This window comes from Buteo buteo, chromosome 2 (genome assembly GCF_964188355.1).
Source record: "Buteo buteo chromosome 2, bButBut1.hap1.1, whole genome shotgun sequence".
In the NCBI taxonomy this organism is placed as follows: domain Eukaryota; kingdom Metazoa; phylum Chordata; class Aves; order Accipitriformes; family Accipitridae; genus Buteo; species Buteo buteo.
Window position 1 is genome coordinate 15,182,700 of NC_134172.1, and position 15,403 is coordinate 15,198,102.

The 15,403-nt window shown below is 50.3% G+C and overlaps 1 protein-coding gene across 1 annotated transcript; it reads left to right on the top strand.

The window, feature by feature from the left end:
* Positions 1-11,610: 11,610 nt before the first annotated feature.
* Positions 11,611-14,458, top strand: FZD8 (frizzled class receptor 8). The gene has a single exon (XM_075045817.1). The coding sequence runs from the start codon at positions 11,756-11,758 to the stop codon at positions 13,820-13,822; it is 2,067 nt and encodes a 688-aa protein (XP_074901918.1). The 5' UTR covers positions 11,611-11,755; the 3' UTR covers positions 13,823-14,458.
* Positions 14,459-15,403: the final 945 nt, after the last annotated feature.

Consider the following 15,403-nt stretch of genomic DNA (forward strand, 5'->3'; position numbering starts at 1 on the left):
CTTTTCTCAAGTAAGCAGACACTTAAAGGTAACCAGGATCACTGACATGAGGATATACTATTTTGCATGAGAAAGTTTTGCAGGATGTAATCTTCTCTCTTCCTTGAAGTTTAAGTAGTTACTACCTACCACTTAAATGAAAGAAATTTAATAGTCTCAGTCCAATTACTTGTGAACATGTTTATTTCGCACCCAATTACTTCCCACAATTCTTCCAGTTTCAAAAGAGTGGACAGATTTGGCAACTCTACTTGCTTCTCACTTCTTGACACTATCATTAAGATTCAGACTAAAGCATATAAATTATGTGAGAGAGGTTGCACTGTTCTCGCCATTCTTGACACACTTTAGGGAGAGGACTACAATCTCTCCTTTCACTTCATGAAATTTCTAAGTTAATTTTAAAAGAATTTACATATTTTCACTGCATTTTTAGGAAAACATGGACGTAATTTTTTTCCTACTTTTTCCAGCTCATGAATTCTAGTGTACTAAAATTTCTTCCCTATACAATGATTACTTGAAGTAAAGCTAATTGAGTGTGTAGCACTATGCTTCAAAAAGTATTTGGATTCGACACATGAACAGCTGGAAAGTGGTACCATAGGACCTCACTCTTATACTCCAATATTGTGCTTTCCTTTCTCCATCCTCTTTCCCACCACAATTTTGGTATTAGAATAATGAACCTCTTTCTCAACAATACTCAAACTATTTCTTCCTTTCAAATGTTGTCTGGCTACTATCTTTTCCTGAAAATATTTATTTAAAATAATAACAGGGAAGAGCAAAATTATGGTCATCTACTGACAATGTACTATAATCAAATTCTGCTGACACAAATTTGAAGGAAAAATGTATATCCTGTCAGGAAAAGAAATAAAATACACCCCATCTATTTTGGTCAGTGTAACTGCTAAGTAAACTTAAGTACATGGGAGTATAACTAGATATATCTATGTTCAGGTAATCGTAAAACTTTTAAAGAGCTTATTAAAAATATAGAAAAAAATTAGCTGCTGTCTTACAAAACTAAGCATATGCTCATTTACAGATTTGATCATTAATGCATGTGAAGGCTAAAAAATGCATAGTATTGCTTAGCAGTCATGAAGCAATCTAAATTAAAGTGCCATGAAAACAAAGTTTAAAATATCTGGAAAGGTATTACTGTAAGAGTGCTAAGATGCAAAACAAGTAATAAAGAATAACAATCAACTTTTGCTTAAGAAATACCACATGTTGCCAGTTGCTGATAGATTCTGGCTACAAACTGCATTCTAACACTGAACTAATGACAGAACACAACACATACTAAAACTAATGTAGGTCATATTAACTTTCCTCCCTGAATTTCAATATTCACTTTGTTTTTTCTTCTTGTCTTAATACAAAGTCCAGTGAGCTCTGCAGGAGTCTTATACTAATGTTCTATTCACCAACTTTAGAAGAACACCCAAAAAGGCTCACAGTTGTATTTAAGACACAGTTGTAGCAAATACTTACTGCTACAAGAAGATGTGGAAGAGAAATGGAAGCTGCAAAAAACAATTAAAAAAAGCAACAGAAAGCTTGATACTTCAGAATCACAACCTATTCAGATTAAATTCTCTGTCCCCAAGCTCTCATCTTTTGAGATTGGCTTACACTTTTTTTGGAGGAAGGAGTTTCATTTCTGATAAATATTGTCGAATTCCAGATTGCCAAAGCCCAGACTTACTCATTTAACAGCGTACTTCTCCTCACCCAAGGATGGCTATGCCAATTCAGATCAAAGGTCCGTTTAGCTCAGTATCCTGCTTCCAAAAGCAGCTACAAGTCAGAGTCAAGAGAAGAAAGCATGAGCAAAGAAATCAAACACAGTATTTTCCCAGAATAACTCCCCAACCTTCAACTATATTCCACCCAGGAATTCCTGAGACTGATGTGATTTATCTGTTTAGCTTGCCCAACGGGTCTTCTCTTTCAAGCATTTAGCCCATTACCCCCTAAACCCACGTATACTGTTTGCACCCACAGCATCCCAAAGCAAGGCTACCCTGGGCAAAGAACTAAGAACTGTATCATCACGGTGATGCTACGTTTTGTGTGTGTTCAGTGGATACAGCTATTCACATTTGTTTATTAAAACCCAGCCAAAATCAAAAAGCAAGATTGACACACCCCTTGAAAGAAACTTTCAGTTTGCACATCTCCCAGCAAGCTGAGTCCAGTGGGAACTAGGATTCTGAGCACAGTAAAATGCTGCAATAGCAAGAATTATAACAAGGTTGAATATAGCTGGAAAAGCAGGCAGATGTCATGAGTGAAAAAACAGACACCCTAACAAAAGCAGCAAAAAACCTCTGTGAGCCTCCCTCAGTCCAACAACTGAATTTTGATCCAAGGAGGTTAAATATAGGGCTGCTTGAAAATTTTCCACTGCATCTATTTTTGATGGGAAACGAGGCTTTCAGCTAAACACTTTTTGGTTGGATTTTTTTTTTTTTTGGCATGTCTAAGTATGTGCTTCTGCAAATATACTTTTCTTACCAAAAAGCCAAACTTACAAACCAAAATATTTTGATTGAAAACAAAAAATGTTATTAAGAAATGCTAGTGTAGCATCTCATTAAATGTGCAGCTTACCTGCTTTACGTGGCAGATCTCCTTTATCAACTAGACTTACCATTTAAATGACAACTCCAATAACAGATCACTTTGAGGGATTCCCTACTTCTAGCACTCCCTTCAAAGAGGAAAGATCATGGCACAGTGTCGAAGGTGGTAGGCAGCCTCAGCCTTGCAGAATAGGACCAGCAGGCGTCCAGACTATAATGTCGGAGGAAGACTACAGTAACCCTTTTCAAATCAAGAAGTTTTAGTTTTCAGACAAAGTATTCCAGTCCTCTGACTTCTGTCAAAGCATGTAGTTTCTCCTGGAAAATTAAGGCAAAAATGAAAAAAGCTTTTTATTTTTTTATCAAAAATTCATGCAGGAAATTTCATGGGTCAAGCAAGGTCTTATTCATTAACCTGCAGATTCAAACTTAGCATCTGGATCCATCCATACACAAATCAGAAAAACTTTTAACAGCAGTAAAATGTTTCAAATTTTCCATAGCAGTCCTGTTAGCAGGACCATTCAAACGCCAAGGAGCTAAAACCAAACAAAACCAATATGGGCTCGTTAGATGGAATAACTTAGTGTATGAGCCCTAAGTTATAAAAGTTCAACCAGCCTAACATGCAAAAGCAAAGGATGAAGATAAGATTCAAACAATGGTTATACATAATGGGTAAGAAATCTGTCATACAGAAAATCTGTATAGCAAAATTGGCGAAGTGGCAAGAAAATGAGATATTCCATTTATTATTTCCTTTCAGGGCTCTCTAATTCAGTGGATTAACCAGAAGGAACAAATTGATAAGGCTAATGCAATAAAAACTGAAAGTAACAGCTATCCCATTATGGCTGTTATCACCGCTTTTCTTGGAACCCCACAATCCACTGGAAGAATTGAAAGCCTCTCATCCAGCAACAGGCCCTGACCAGACCAAGACAGAGAAGCACCCAACTAATACTACCAGGGACAATGTTAGAACTAAATTTCTAATATCCATCTCTTCCCTAGTGGCTGTTTCCTGCCATACAATTGCGTCTCCCACCCCAAAGGCAAAATAAATGTATAAATAAAAGAAATAAAAGACAAGAAATCAATCAAGACTGCATCTTTTGTAACACTGTTGTGAGCCCACAGAAGACAACTGCAAAAAATCTCATACCAGTGGGGTATTATTTTATTTTCCTCCTCAACACTCACAGAGGACTATTACTGCCATCATTAGCACCAACTAAGAACCAAAAAAAATAATTCAAAGGAACTGGCAAAGGAATAACCTTATTAAAAACTCAGTGGGTAAAACAAAAGGAAGGACATTTTGCTATTACAGTGAAATTCCTCTCAACACTTTGCTTTTCAATCACATCATTCTTTCACTAAAATAAAAATAGAGAAAGGTTTTTAAGAGCAAGCTTCTGCTGAGACTAGGCACCTGAGATTTCCCTATGAGCCGTTCCAAACACTGCCTAATGCTGATTCCCTGCACAGAGTTAACATCTTTGACTGCCTAATGTTATAAAGTGAAAAGTGCTAATATGACTTGTCATTCTCGAAGCCAATTTATTCATCAAAATTAGCACAAGCCCAAGCCTGCTGTCCTTATTCATATTTGGAATCACCAGCCACTTAAGTGTTGTCCCAGCAAAATTAGCACAGTGAAGAATTAGTCAGGATCTAACCCTAGAGATAAAAAATTTGTTTAGAGTAAATGAAATACAAAGAATAAATATTCAAAATGAGTGATGAAAGACACGTTTGCTATTTCCATTTTAACTCCAGGGCAATGAGTAATTTCAGTAAGAATTTCTCAGTGTGATTTTTATCATTCAATATTTTAAAAATTACTACTGTGCATCCTCCATCAAAAGTTGGGATTGGCAACAGTGAAACTTTAAAAATGTCCACTTCAAACACGTATGCAAAACATTATTCCCTTAAATTATGCTAATACTGACTTATGAGGTGCAAAAAGTAGTGGCAGAATTTATGAACAAATTTGTATTGTACAAGGATTTAACGACACGCGTTCCTCTTCAAATCAGTTATACAAAGTTTTGCTTTCTCCCATCTGGGTTTTATCCTTATCCATGCCTTTCAACACAGTGTCATTTTTAATTCAGTTCACTTCTTACTCATAAGTGCATCACCTCATTAATTTCTCATTTAATTTACAGCATGTGAGAGGGCATACACGTCAGTTAATATCTCCATACAGCTTATGCAAAAGTTAGTAAGTCAGAGTGGACTACACTGCCTAATCTTGTCTCTGCATCAGCTCAGATGATAGCCCAGACTAGCCTACTGCAGATGGGGGATCCTTAGCTCAAAGCCTTTCACATCTACTTCTCTCATGTCTACTTCCACCAGGCTGGATCAGCTAGCAGGGAGCTGCGCACAGGCTGGGCTAGATTTCTTGCCAGGAGTCCCACAGCTCCTTGCAGTGTGGCAACTGAGCCACTCCAACTCAGAGTGACAGTGTACGAGGGACAACCCTGCACTCCCCAGCTTCTCTGTTACGGTTCTTCCTTACACCCCGTCCCCTGTCACCTAACCCAAATATAGATGCCACAAAGTTAAGTACGTCAAGTTAATAGATAGACCCCCCCTTAATTCCTCCAGTAGATCTGACATCAAAGACCAGATACATGCATGCCATACCATCTTAAGGCCAGATTGTAATTTTTATTTGGAAGCTGCCCACCCCGGATGGCTACGGCTCAGTCAGGTAAGCCAGGTGGCAATGCAGTAGCAGTGGATATTTACCAGAAGCTTTGCAGGGGTTTATACCCAAGTTGTTAAACCTGGGGTTTCCAAAACTGACAACCGACCAAATGGACTTAACCCATGCTGGGAGTAATGATGGTGCGTGTGTCATTTGCGCATATGTAAGCATTAGCAACCTTTTGATGGAGCAGGGACAGAGAATCACAAACATGACTGCAGAAGTCACTGGCATGCTAGAAGTCAGGACAAGCTTTGACTTTTAGGAGAGAGTGGTGCATGTGTATACTCTCATATTATCCCCAGATAACCTTCCCGAGATTCAAGACTGCATTTACATACTAATGTTCTAGCAGTTTCCAGAAAGTAAATTAACGGTTACCTGGGCAATCAGAGGAAGACAACACTACTCATTATGCCCATACATACTTAATATGGCTAGCAATTTAACTGCGTGATATTGGTGTTATTTATTCTCCAAATACAGTGACAATGAACCAATGGACTGTTTAACTCAGAACAATTTGTCTTCAAAAGTCACGTGATTTATCATGTGTGAAACATCCCACCATAAGGTATTACAATCTGTAGCAGAGGTAGATTATAAAGCTTGTTAAATAATGGGCAAAAATTAAAAAATAATATTAAGGAAAATGAAAAAGATTGCCCTCAAGAATACTTATTTTCTTTCATAATCCTTATAATTTGTATTTTCTTGCATTCCTTCTTCCTGCATCATTTCACTAATGAGAAATGAAGCAATATACGATTGCACCGAGTGTGCCAACACGTTGCAGCCCAATCATCATCCGCCTAGTGTGGGAGAATAAAGGTAAGCCCTCTGATACACATTGATCTTATGTCGCCCTCACGCTAAACTGCTGTTCCCCCAACTTCTTATGCTCATTCTGCTGCTCGTGCTGCTTCTCTAGCGAAGCCTACACATCCAAAGCAGCCTCAGGAAGAAAGTCTAATCATGGTCTGCTCCTATGTTGAGCAGAAAATCCTCCAGCCACATTGAGGGCTACAGCCTGCAGCTTCCCTGTCGGAGCAATCCTCAGAACACAGCACTGATCAATCACTTTGTCATCTTCCTTTATGGTAAAGGGACAGCAAAGTACTCTTCCAGCAGTTTCTCCTCCTTCTCTGCCACCTGCTCACTGCACTCCAGAAGTAGCTATTGCAGCAGATGGTATTCAGCCTATTTTCTTTTTGCCGAAAGGCTCTCTCACATCTCACTGACCAACAGGAGCATCACACTACTGTGCCCATCCACGATCAGATCTGACATCCCTGAAAAGATGTATGCAGAACACTTCTTATCTACGAAAAGTTCTCATGGATCACAATAAAATACAGGCTGCCTCAGAAGCTGTGTCAATGCCATTTAATATTTTTGTGAAAGGAGAAATGTCTATCAAAATATAAGATATATACACACGCTGTATTCTCCCATCCCTGTTTCTTTGCAGGTTTCACAGTGCTGGGTTTTTCCTCATAATTTCTGCTTTGCAGACTTGCAGAAGTACAGATCAACACATTCCTTCCCATACATGGACTGCCCATCATGTTGCTCTGTTCTGGACTACATGTAGCATGCAAGAGAAAAGGATGGATTGGAAAAAACTCTTTCTCTTACTTTTAATTGGTACTTTTTAGGGAAAAGCTGAACATAGTAAGATGCCACAACTTCACCTTATGCTGTCTACTACCTTGCCTGTAAAAATACTCTTTCTTCCTGCTCCCACTTACCCCGTCATCAAGAAGTTCCACGGTTTCTAGTTTCATGGTGTTGTTCAATGTATTGGCCATGCAAAATCCCCTGTCTTTTAGCTAGCCAGTACTTGCCTAGACAGTCTCTGGATAAAAGCTCCATAGCCTGCAATAGGAAGGAGATCAGCCTAGACGGCCCCTTCTGGGTTTAATCCATGAAATTACTGCCTTCAGTCAAGGCTTCATTCTAATAAGATTATTTGAACAATTTCCAGGGACTGAGTTCTTCTTCTCAAACATTTTTATAAAAGCACCATTCATTGACCTATCCAATGCAGACAATGCCCCACTAAAATTTACTGGAAAACATTAGGTGGGAATTAAAAAGCAAAATTTTCAATCTTATAAAACAAACATCTGTATTTTTAAACAAACAAAATACCATTTTAAAATTTAGATTTTATATGGTATTTGTCTTTCCAGTAAAAAAAAATCCAGTAAAAAAATCAAGCGCCAATTTACTAATCGCGAACTAAAATGCCCTGTAGTTACCATTACCTGCTTTGGTGTGATCCATATAATTCCAAATGCAAAGCCTTAGATGCAGACAAAAATTAAGCTTACGTTAGAGGGGCCAGTGACAAACCTAAATGTTTGAATAGAAGAGGCATGAATATCTGTGGCAACAAAGACTTGTAGAAGTATTATCTACTTTTTGTCAAATCTATAGGTTTGCAAACGGTTGTAGTATCTGTAACATTCTTGCCGGCTTTATACTTCTGCATGACTTGATGACTAGACATCTGTTTTGAAATCCCTGCAAAAAGTGCTCTAAAGTAATCTGTATTGCTATTGCAAAGCTCAGCTTTTCAGAAAAAGCAGCTGCTGTATATTCTGGAATAAACACACAAACCATTTTAAAGACTTGACCCTTGATTCCTTCATCTCAGTACTTCTACTAAGTTCAGGGAAGTCTCAGTATAGGAGGAACACACAATGGGCTGTGATTCCACAGCCTTGAGCTATCCAGGCTGCTTCTTTTCAGTCACATGAAGTAAAGCAGCCTCCCCACAGCTGTGCTGTTTTATATACCTGAAAGACAATTTCAAAAATTATCATGGTCTTACGAGAGAATTTGGATAAGCAGTCATTACTAAATTGCCATAAAGTTCCCATATTACCAACTTTGTCATTCCTGAACCGCTTTGAGACACACAGTATCTTTGTGCTGCAAAGGCTGTAAAGAAACGAGAGCATATGAACGACAGTAAAAATGAAGCCAAGTGTACTGTTGAGAAACTTTGTATTCTCTTATTTCTAGGAGAGTTATAGTGTAATTCTAAACTGTAGCATTCAGCATGTCTCCTGAGTTTCCTTGCTGAAATGCTGCAATGGAAATTTTACAGCATCTGTGTTGCTTTTGGAAGCCATCACCTCACATCTGCTGTCTCTGTAGTGTAGAGCTTAAGTTCAGCGTAAAAAGGTACTTTGTAATAGGCAATAGGAATCCTGACAGAGCGGTAATTTACAGACTCACCCAGGTCTCCTGACTAGACTCACTCGTTTTTACATTCTGTAGAGATTTTTAAATAAGGTACTCTTCAAGCAGTCACCAGCATAACAGTCACTTCTTAAAACGGAACATCACATCCAAGACTGGAAAGAGACTTTTTAAACCTCTGTCAGTCACGGAGATCTCAGCCAGATGACAGATTTTTCATTCCGTTTTCTTCACTGGGCATTGTTCAATCTCCTCGCACTTTGCAGTAGGGTATTAACTAAATTAGCGCTAAAATAACCTTCAGCTACTTTCGCAGAAGTTCGGGTTTTGACCAGAAGGAATACCACATGTGTAGTAGTGGGACCGATTTCCCAGCCCGGGATGTGAAGCACGGAGGAGCACGGCCGAGTCCTCCCAGCACTTCTCTGTCACGGCTGAACGCAAAACCTTCCCTCAGGTGGGCGCTGGGGTCGGGGGGGGGGGGGGAGAGTTTGCAAATTACCGCAATGATTACACAGTAAACGTGTTTATTGCCCCATTATTGCCCATTTCCTCCTAACGGGGTAATCTGTGCGTTCATTTAAATACACAGGCGGGAGCGGAGAGGATCCTGTTAGCACAGCCAACAAACTTGGGACCGCTTTTGTTGTTTTGCCTCACGCGTTTGATTTCCTCCCGGCGCCCGCCCCGCCGCTCCCGCACCGCCCCCCGGGGCGGGCTCGTTTCCCCCCCCCCAGCCCCGGCTCCGCTTCTGCCGGTTTGAAACCCGGCGACTCGCAAAATCGCACGCCGCCAGGAGACAAACCCCGCCGGCTCCCCGAGCGGCGTGTTCCCGAGATTACAGTCATTACGGCCCCAGCGTGAGCTCCACACAAGCGCGAAGCGCAACAGCGCGTCAATTAACAAACAAACGCCCCGTCCTGGGAGGACGACAACCCCCCGGGACGGCCCCGCCGCGCACGGAACCCGCGCTCCGCCGCCGCTCCCCTTAAGGTGGTCCGGCTACCGAGGGGCCGCCGAAGCTTCCCCCCCACCACCACCACCACCCCGCCTTCCCCGGAGAAGGGGAAAAGCGGCGAGTCCCCTCCGAGCCGCCCCCCCGGGAGAGGAGGGCGGCGGGCAGCGGCCCCCGCCCGCCGTGCGGCCCCCGCGGCCTTGCGCGGGGAGCGAGGCGCTCGCGTGGCGCCTTAGCCCCCTCCGGCCCTCACGGCCGCCCGCGGCGCGGCCCCACCGCCGGCAGCGGCGGATCCCCGCGGGCGGGCGGCCGGCGGGAGCCGCAGGGGACCGGCGTTGCTCCCTCAGAAGCCGGCCCCGGCGGGTCACGCAGCCCTCGGCGAGTCACCGCCTCCGGCGCCGGGCTGACGCGAAAGCTCGGGGGAGCGTGGGGGGGCCGCGGCCCCGCCGGAACCGGCTCCCGGGGCTCCGGCTGGGCCGCAGGTCACTCGCCAGGGGCGCCCACCGCAGGCCGCCGGGCTGCACCTCGGTGCCGCCCCGGCTGGAGGGCCACCAAGCTCCAGCCGACCGGCCGCGCACCCCTGCGGCGGCCGGCCCGGCCCCCCGCGGGGAAGCCTTGTGCCCGCCGGGGCGCGGGGCCGCTCCCCGCGGTCCCACGGGGGAACGTCAGCCGCCCGGCCGCCGCCCGGCGTGGGCGCACGGCTCGGTGCGGACGCCCGCCCGTCTGAACCCGCGGAGGGACCCGTCTTGGCCGGCAACCATCTGTCCGCGCGTGGGGACTGCCGGTCGCGCTGGTGTTAGGCTTCGTGCCCGCTGCTTAGCCCTAGCCCCGACCCCTCGTAGGAAACCACCAACGCCGGGCTGCGCGCTGTAGGCGCGGCTACCGACGGCTGTGCGGCGGGCGACTGCGGAGACGCGGGAAGCCCGAGGAGGCCAGGCCGGGTGGCCAGCACCGCCGGGTGCCGCCGGCTCCCCGGCTTGGCCGCGCTCCCAACCTCCTTCGCTAGGACGCGCGACAGCCGGTCCGAGCGCGGCCTTCGCACCCCGGGGCGAGCGGCGCTCGCAGTGCGCCGGCCGGCGCAGGCTGAGGACTCCCGCGCACCCCGAAGGCGCGACGGAACACCGCTTCCGAGGAGAGCCCGGGCGGGTACCGAACGGCTGGCGCTCCTCCCGGCTTGGCCGGGACCCCTCGCGAGGGGAAAGCAGCACCCTGCGGCACACCACGCACCCGGCGGGGAGCGCGCCCGGGCGCAGAGCCGCACCTCTCCGTACGGACAGCAGCAGCCCCTACACCGCAGGAGAGGGGGAAGAAAAGAATAAAAAAAGCCCCACCGCCACGTCCCCCCGCCGCCGGCTGCGGGGCACCGAGCAGCGCCCGCCGCACCGCGGTCGGGGCGCCGGCTCCACCTTAAGGAGGGCCGGGGCCGGCCCCCCCGCCCCCCGCCCGGCCACGACTGATAGGCGGCCGAGGCGACGGAGGCGGGGCCCGGCGGCGCTCGCTATAAATATTCATGAGAGCGCGGCGGCCGGAGTGGCGCTGCCGGGGCCGGAGAGCGAGAAGTTGCGCGGAGGCGCTGCCGCGCTCGCCCCGCGGCTCAGGTGGCGCGATCGCGGCCGGGGGCGCCGGCGGCCGGTTCGCCGCGCTCGGCGGCGAAGAGCGAGGACCGGCCGGCCGGCTGGCGGTCGCCCGCAGAGCCGGGCGGCGGGAGGAGGAGCCGCTCCGGCCGCCCCAGCACCGGCCCCGCCACCGCCCGCTCGCTCGGGGCGGTGGGAGCCCGGCGCCGCGGGGCGCAGCGCCCGGTCCCCGGGACGCCTCAGCCATCTTGACCGCGCCGCGCGGGGGCTGACGGCGAAACTTCTCTGCCGCCGCCGCTCCGCGCCCGGCCGGCGCTGGAGCAGCGGCGAGAGAAGCGGCGACCCCCCCGCCCGGCGCAGCCAGCCCCGCGAGGAGCGATGCGACGGCGGCTGAGGGCCCTTCCTTGAGCGGACCCCCGCCTCCTCCGGCGCCGCGCGGGGGCCGGCCGGCCGGCCGGCGGCTCCCCCTGCCGCTCCCCCCCCCCCCCCCCCCCGCCCCACCTCGCTCCTCCCGGGCGACGGAGCCCCGCGGGGGCTGCCAGCCCTCTCACCTGCGGCCGTGCACGGAGGGGGCCGCCCTCCGCCCCGCAGAGGGGTAGCCGGGGCGGGGGGGCTGCTGCGGCGCCGCGCTCCCCGCGGCCGCTGAGCGGGACGGGAGAGGAGCCGGGGCCGCCGCCCGCCGCCGAGCATGGAGTGGAGTTACCTGTTGGAAATCGCCTCGCTGCTCGCCGCCCTGTCCCTGCTGCAGCGCGCCGGCTGCGCCGCCGCCTCGGCCGCCGCCGCCGCGTCCTCCTCCTCGTCCTCCTCGTCGTCGTCGTCCTCGTCGTCGTCCTCCTCGGCCAAGGAGCTGTCGTGCCAGGAGATCACCGTGCCCCTCTGCAAAGGCATCGGCTACAACTACACCTACATGCCCAACCAGTTCAACCACGACACGCAGGACGAGGCCGGGCTGGAGGTGCACCAGTTCTGGCCGCTGGTGGAGATCCAGTGCTCCAGCGACCTGCGCTTCTTCCTCTGCAGCATGTACACCCCCATCTGCCTGGAGGACTACAAGAAGCCGCTGCCGCCCTGCCGCAGCGTCTGCGAGCGGGCCAAGGCCGGCTGCGCCCCGCTCATGCGCCAGTACGGCTTCGCCTGGCCCGACAGGATGCGCTGCGACCGCCTCCCCGAGCAGGGCAGCCCGGACACGCTCTGCATGGACTACAACCGCACGGACCTCACCACGGCCGCCCCGCCGCCCGCCAAGCCCCCGCTCCGCGGCGCCAGGCCCGGCGGCGGCGGCGGCGGCCCCGCCAAGGCGCCCCCCCCCGCCGCCGCCGCCCCGCCGGCCGAGGCCCCGCGCAAGCCGCGGCCGCCGCCGCCCTGCGAGCCGGGCTGCCAGTGCCGGGCGCCCATGGTGTCGGTGTCCAGCGAGCGGCACCCGCTCTACAACCGCGTCAAGACGGGGCAGATCGCCAACTGCGCCCTGCCCTGCCACAACCCCTACTTCAGCCCCGACGAGCGCGCCTTCACCGCCTTCTGGATCGGGCTCTGGTCCGTGCTCTGCTTCCTCTCCACCTTCGCCACCGTCTCCACCTTCCTCATCGACATGGAGCGCTTCAAGTACCCCGAGCGCCCCATCATCTTCCTGGCCGCCTGCTACCTCTTCGTCTCCCTCGGCTACCTGGTGCGCCTGGTGGCCGGCCACGAGAAGGTGGCGTGCAGCGGCGGGGCGGGGGCGGGCGGCGCGGGGGCCGGGGCGGCGGGGGCCGGCGGCGGGGCGGCGGCGGGGGCGGCGGCGGCGGCGGGGGGGCGCGGCGCGGCGGGCGGCGCGGCCGAGCTGCAGCCCGAGCTGGCGGGGGCCGAGCACGTGCGGTACGAGAGCACCGGCCCGGCGCTGTGCACCGTGGTCTTCCTGCTCGTCTACTTCTTCGGCATGGCCAGCTCCATCTGGTGGGTCATCCTCTCCCTCACCTGGTTCCTGGCCGCCGGCATGAAGTGGGGCAACGAGGCCATCGCCGGCTACGCGCAGTACTTCCACCTGGCCGCCTGGCTGCTGCCCAGCGTCAAGTCCATCGCCGTGCTGGCCCTCAGCTCCGTGGACGGGGACCCCGTGGCCGGCATCTGCTACGTGGGCAACCAGAGCCTGGAGAACCTGCGGGGCTTCGTGCTGGCGCCGCTGCTCATCTACTTGGCCATCGGCTCCATGTTCCTGCTCGCCGGCTTCGTCTCGCTCTTCCGCATCCGCAGCGTCATCAAGCAGCAGGGCGGCCCCACCAAGACCCACAAGCTGGAGAAGCTGATGATACGCCTGGGGCTCTTCACCGTGCTCTACACCGTGCCGGCCGCCAGCGTGGTCGCCTGCCTCTTCTACGAGCAGCACAACCGGCCCCGCTGGGAGGCCACGCACAACTGCCCCTGCCTGCGCGACCAGCAGCCCGATCAGGCCCGCCGCCCCGACTACGCCGTCTTCATGCTCAAGTACTTCATGTGCCTGGTGGTGGGCATCACCTCCGGTGTCTGGGTCTGGTCCGGCAAGACCCTCGAGTCCTGGAGGGCCCTCTGCACCCGCTGCTGCTGGGCCAGCAAAGGTGCCGCCGTGGCTGGGGGCACGGGGGCGGGAGCAGGCGGGCAGGCGGCAATCGCCGCGGCGGGAGGACTTGGCGCCGGAGGCGGTGGCTCCCTCTACAGCGATGTCAGCACCGGCCTGACGTGGAGATCAGGCACCGCCAGCTCCGTCTCCTACCCCAAGCAGATGCCCCTCTCTCAAGTGTGAGGAGGGGGAAAGAGGCCAAAGGTTAGGGAAGGAGGGACACCGGCCTGCCTAAAATGCCCCCTCACTGTTTGGTGCCATTAATGAACCCCTAATGGTCCTTATTAGCCACAGCTTGTATAGAACAATGCAGCTGGCAGAGGCCCCAGGCTCCAGCCCCCTCCTCCTTCCCCTCCATTCATATGCAGGGAGCATGTACTTCAAGGAGCCAGCTTATTATTTTGCTGGCAGAGGAGGGTAGAGGCTCACCCGTGTCTTGCAGAGGGCAAGGCGCAGCGGCTTCTGATTCACTCTGGACTAATAGCAGCTCTCCCGCTCGTGGGAGGGAGGGTCTTCCCGTCCTGAGGTGGGAGTGTGCTGGGACTGCAGGTTTTTGGGATCTTGATGACCAGGCAAATGCCTTACAATACAGACTGAATCAAAACATGTCTTAATTATACACCCCAGCTAAATACGGGTTTCCTACATTAAAGGATGTATTTATATAATTATTTGTTACCTTGTACAGATGTGTAAAATATGTATATATCCAAAGCTATACAGTCTGTAAATTTTTTTTGTAAAAAAGTTTAGAGGCTACCCCTGTAAGAACAAATATGAGTATTCTATTTTGTCAATAAAATGACTTTTGATAAATGACTTTTTCAAGCTTTCCCCCTACTCCTGCCCTGGTTTTTCCAGCTGCTGTGTCTTTAGGTGGTTCTGTAAACTATGAACTGCACTCATGCTCCAGTCGCTAACTGTGTAATAGATGGCTGCCTCTGTTAAAGCGGTGTGATATGCAGACACAAGGAAAACAAGTCATTCAACAAGTTGTTCTGAAAAAGTGTTTGCCAAAATGGGGAGGTGCCTTACCATAGTTCTCCTCTGCTTTTTGAAAGACGACAGTGTCTTTAAACTGAGCCTTTACAAAAGAGTCATCTCACATGGCATGTTAAGTATCCTTTTAAAACGGGTGTTATTTTAGGAATGTGCACACACGCCTCTCATATCGGTTGTCTGCACTTCTGTAAGCACCTGCCTTTCCGGGGATGCATGCTGAAGTGTAAAAGGTTAACGTTTTAAATTCATAGATCACGTACTACGGTGGAACAGCGAGTTGAGATTGTTAGATCAATCTCTTCTTAACAGATTAAACTAACATCTTAACTTTTGTATATCAAATATGGTCCTTTTTCAGCAGAAAAGGTATTGTTCTTCTGTCAGGACTAAGCTAATTTATTTGAGCAGAAGGCTGTTGAATTAACAGAAGAATGCTTTGGCAATTGTTGAACTTTTTACCTGTCTGCCCAGTGGCTCAGAACATCATTCCTTTAAGAGGAGCTAAATGAATAGGGTTAATCTGTAGGGAACTTGGTTTCTTTTGAGTTTGGGAAAACTTTGATCTTTTCTCTTCACCAAACGTGATGTATAGTCTGAAGTTTCTTTCCCTGCTGCCTGGTTCCTCTTGTTGCAGACCAATTGGCCACCATGGAGCCTTAAAGTTCTTCAATTAAAGGGACTTGGGACTTTTTTTTTTTTTTTTTTTTTTAAAAAGAGGAAGACTTGTAACAGTTAGTGAACACCAGAGGGAAAAGGGAGAAC

Coding starts and splice junctions, on each gene's coding strand:
- FZD8 (XM_075045817.1), top strand. CDS start 11,756: ATGGAGTGGAGTTACCTGTTGGAAATCGCCTCGCTGCTCGCCGCCCTG.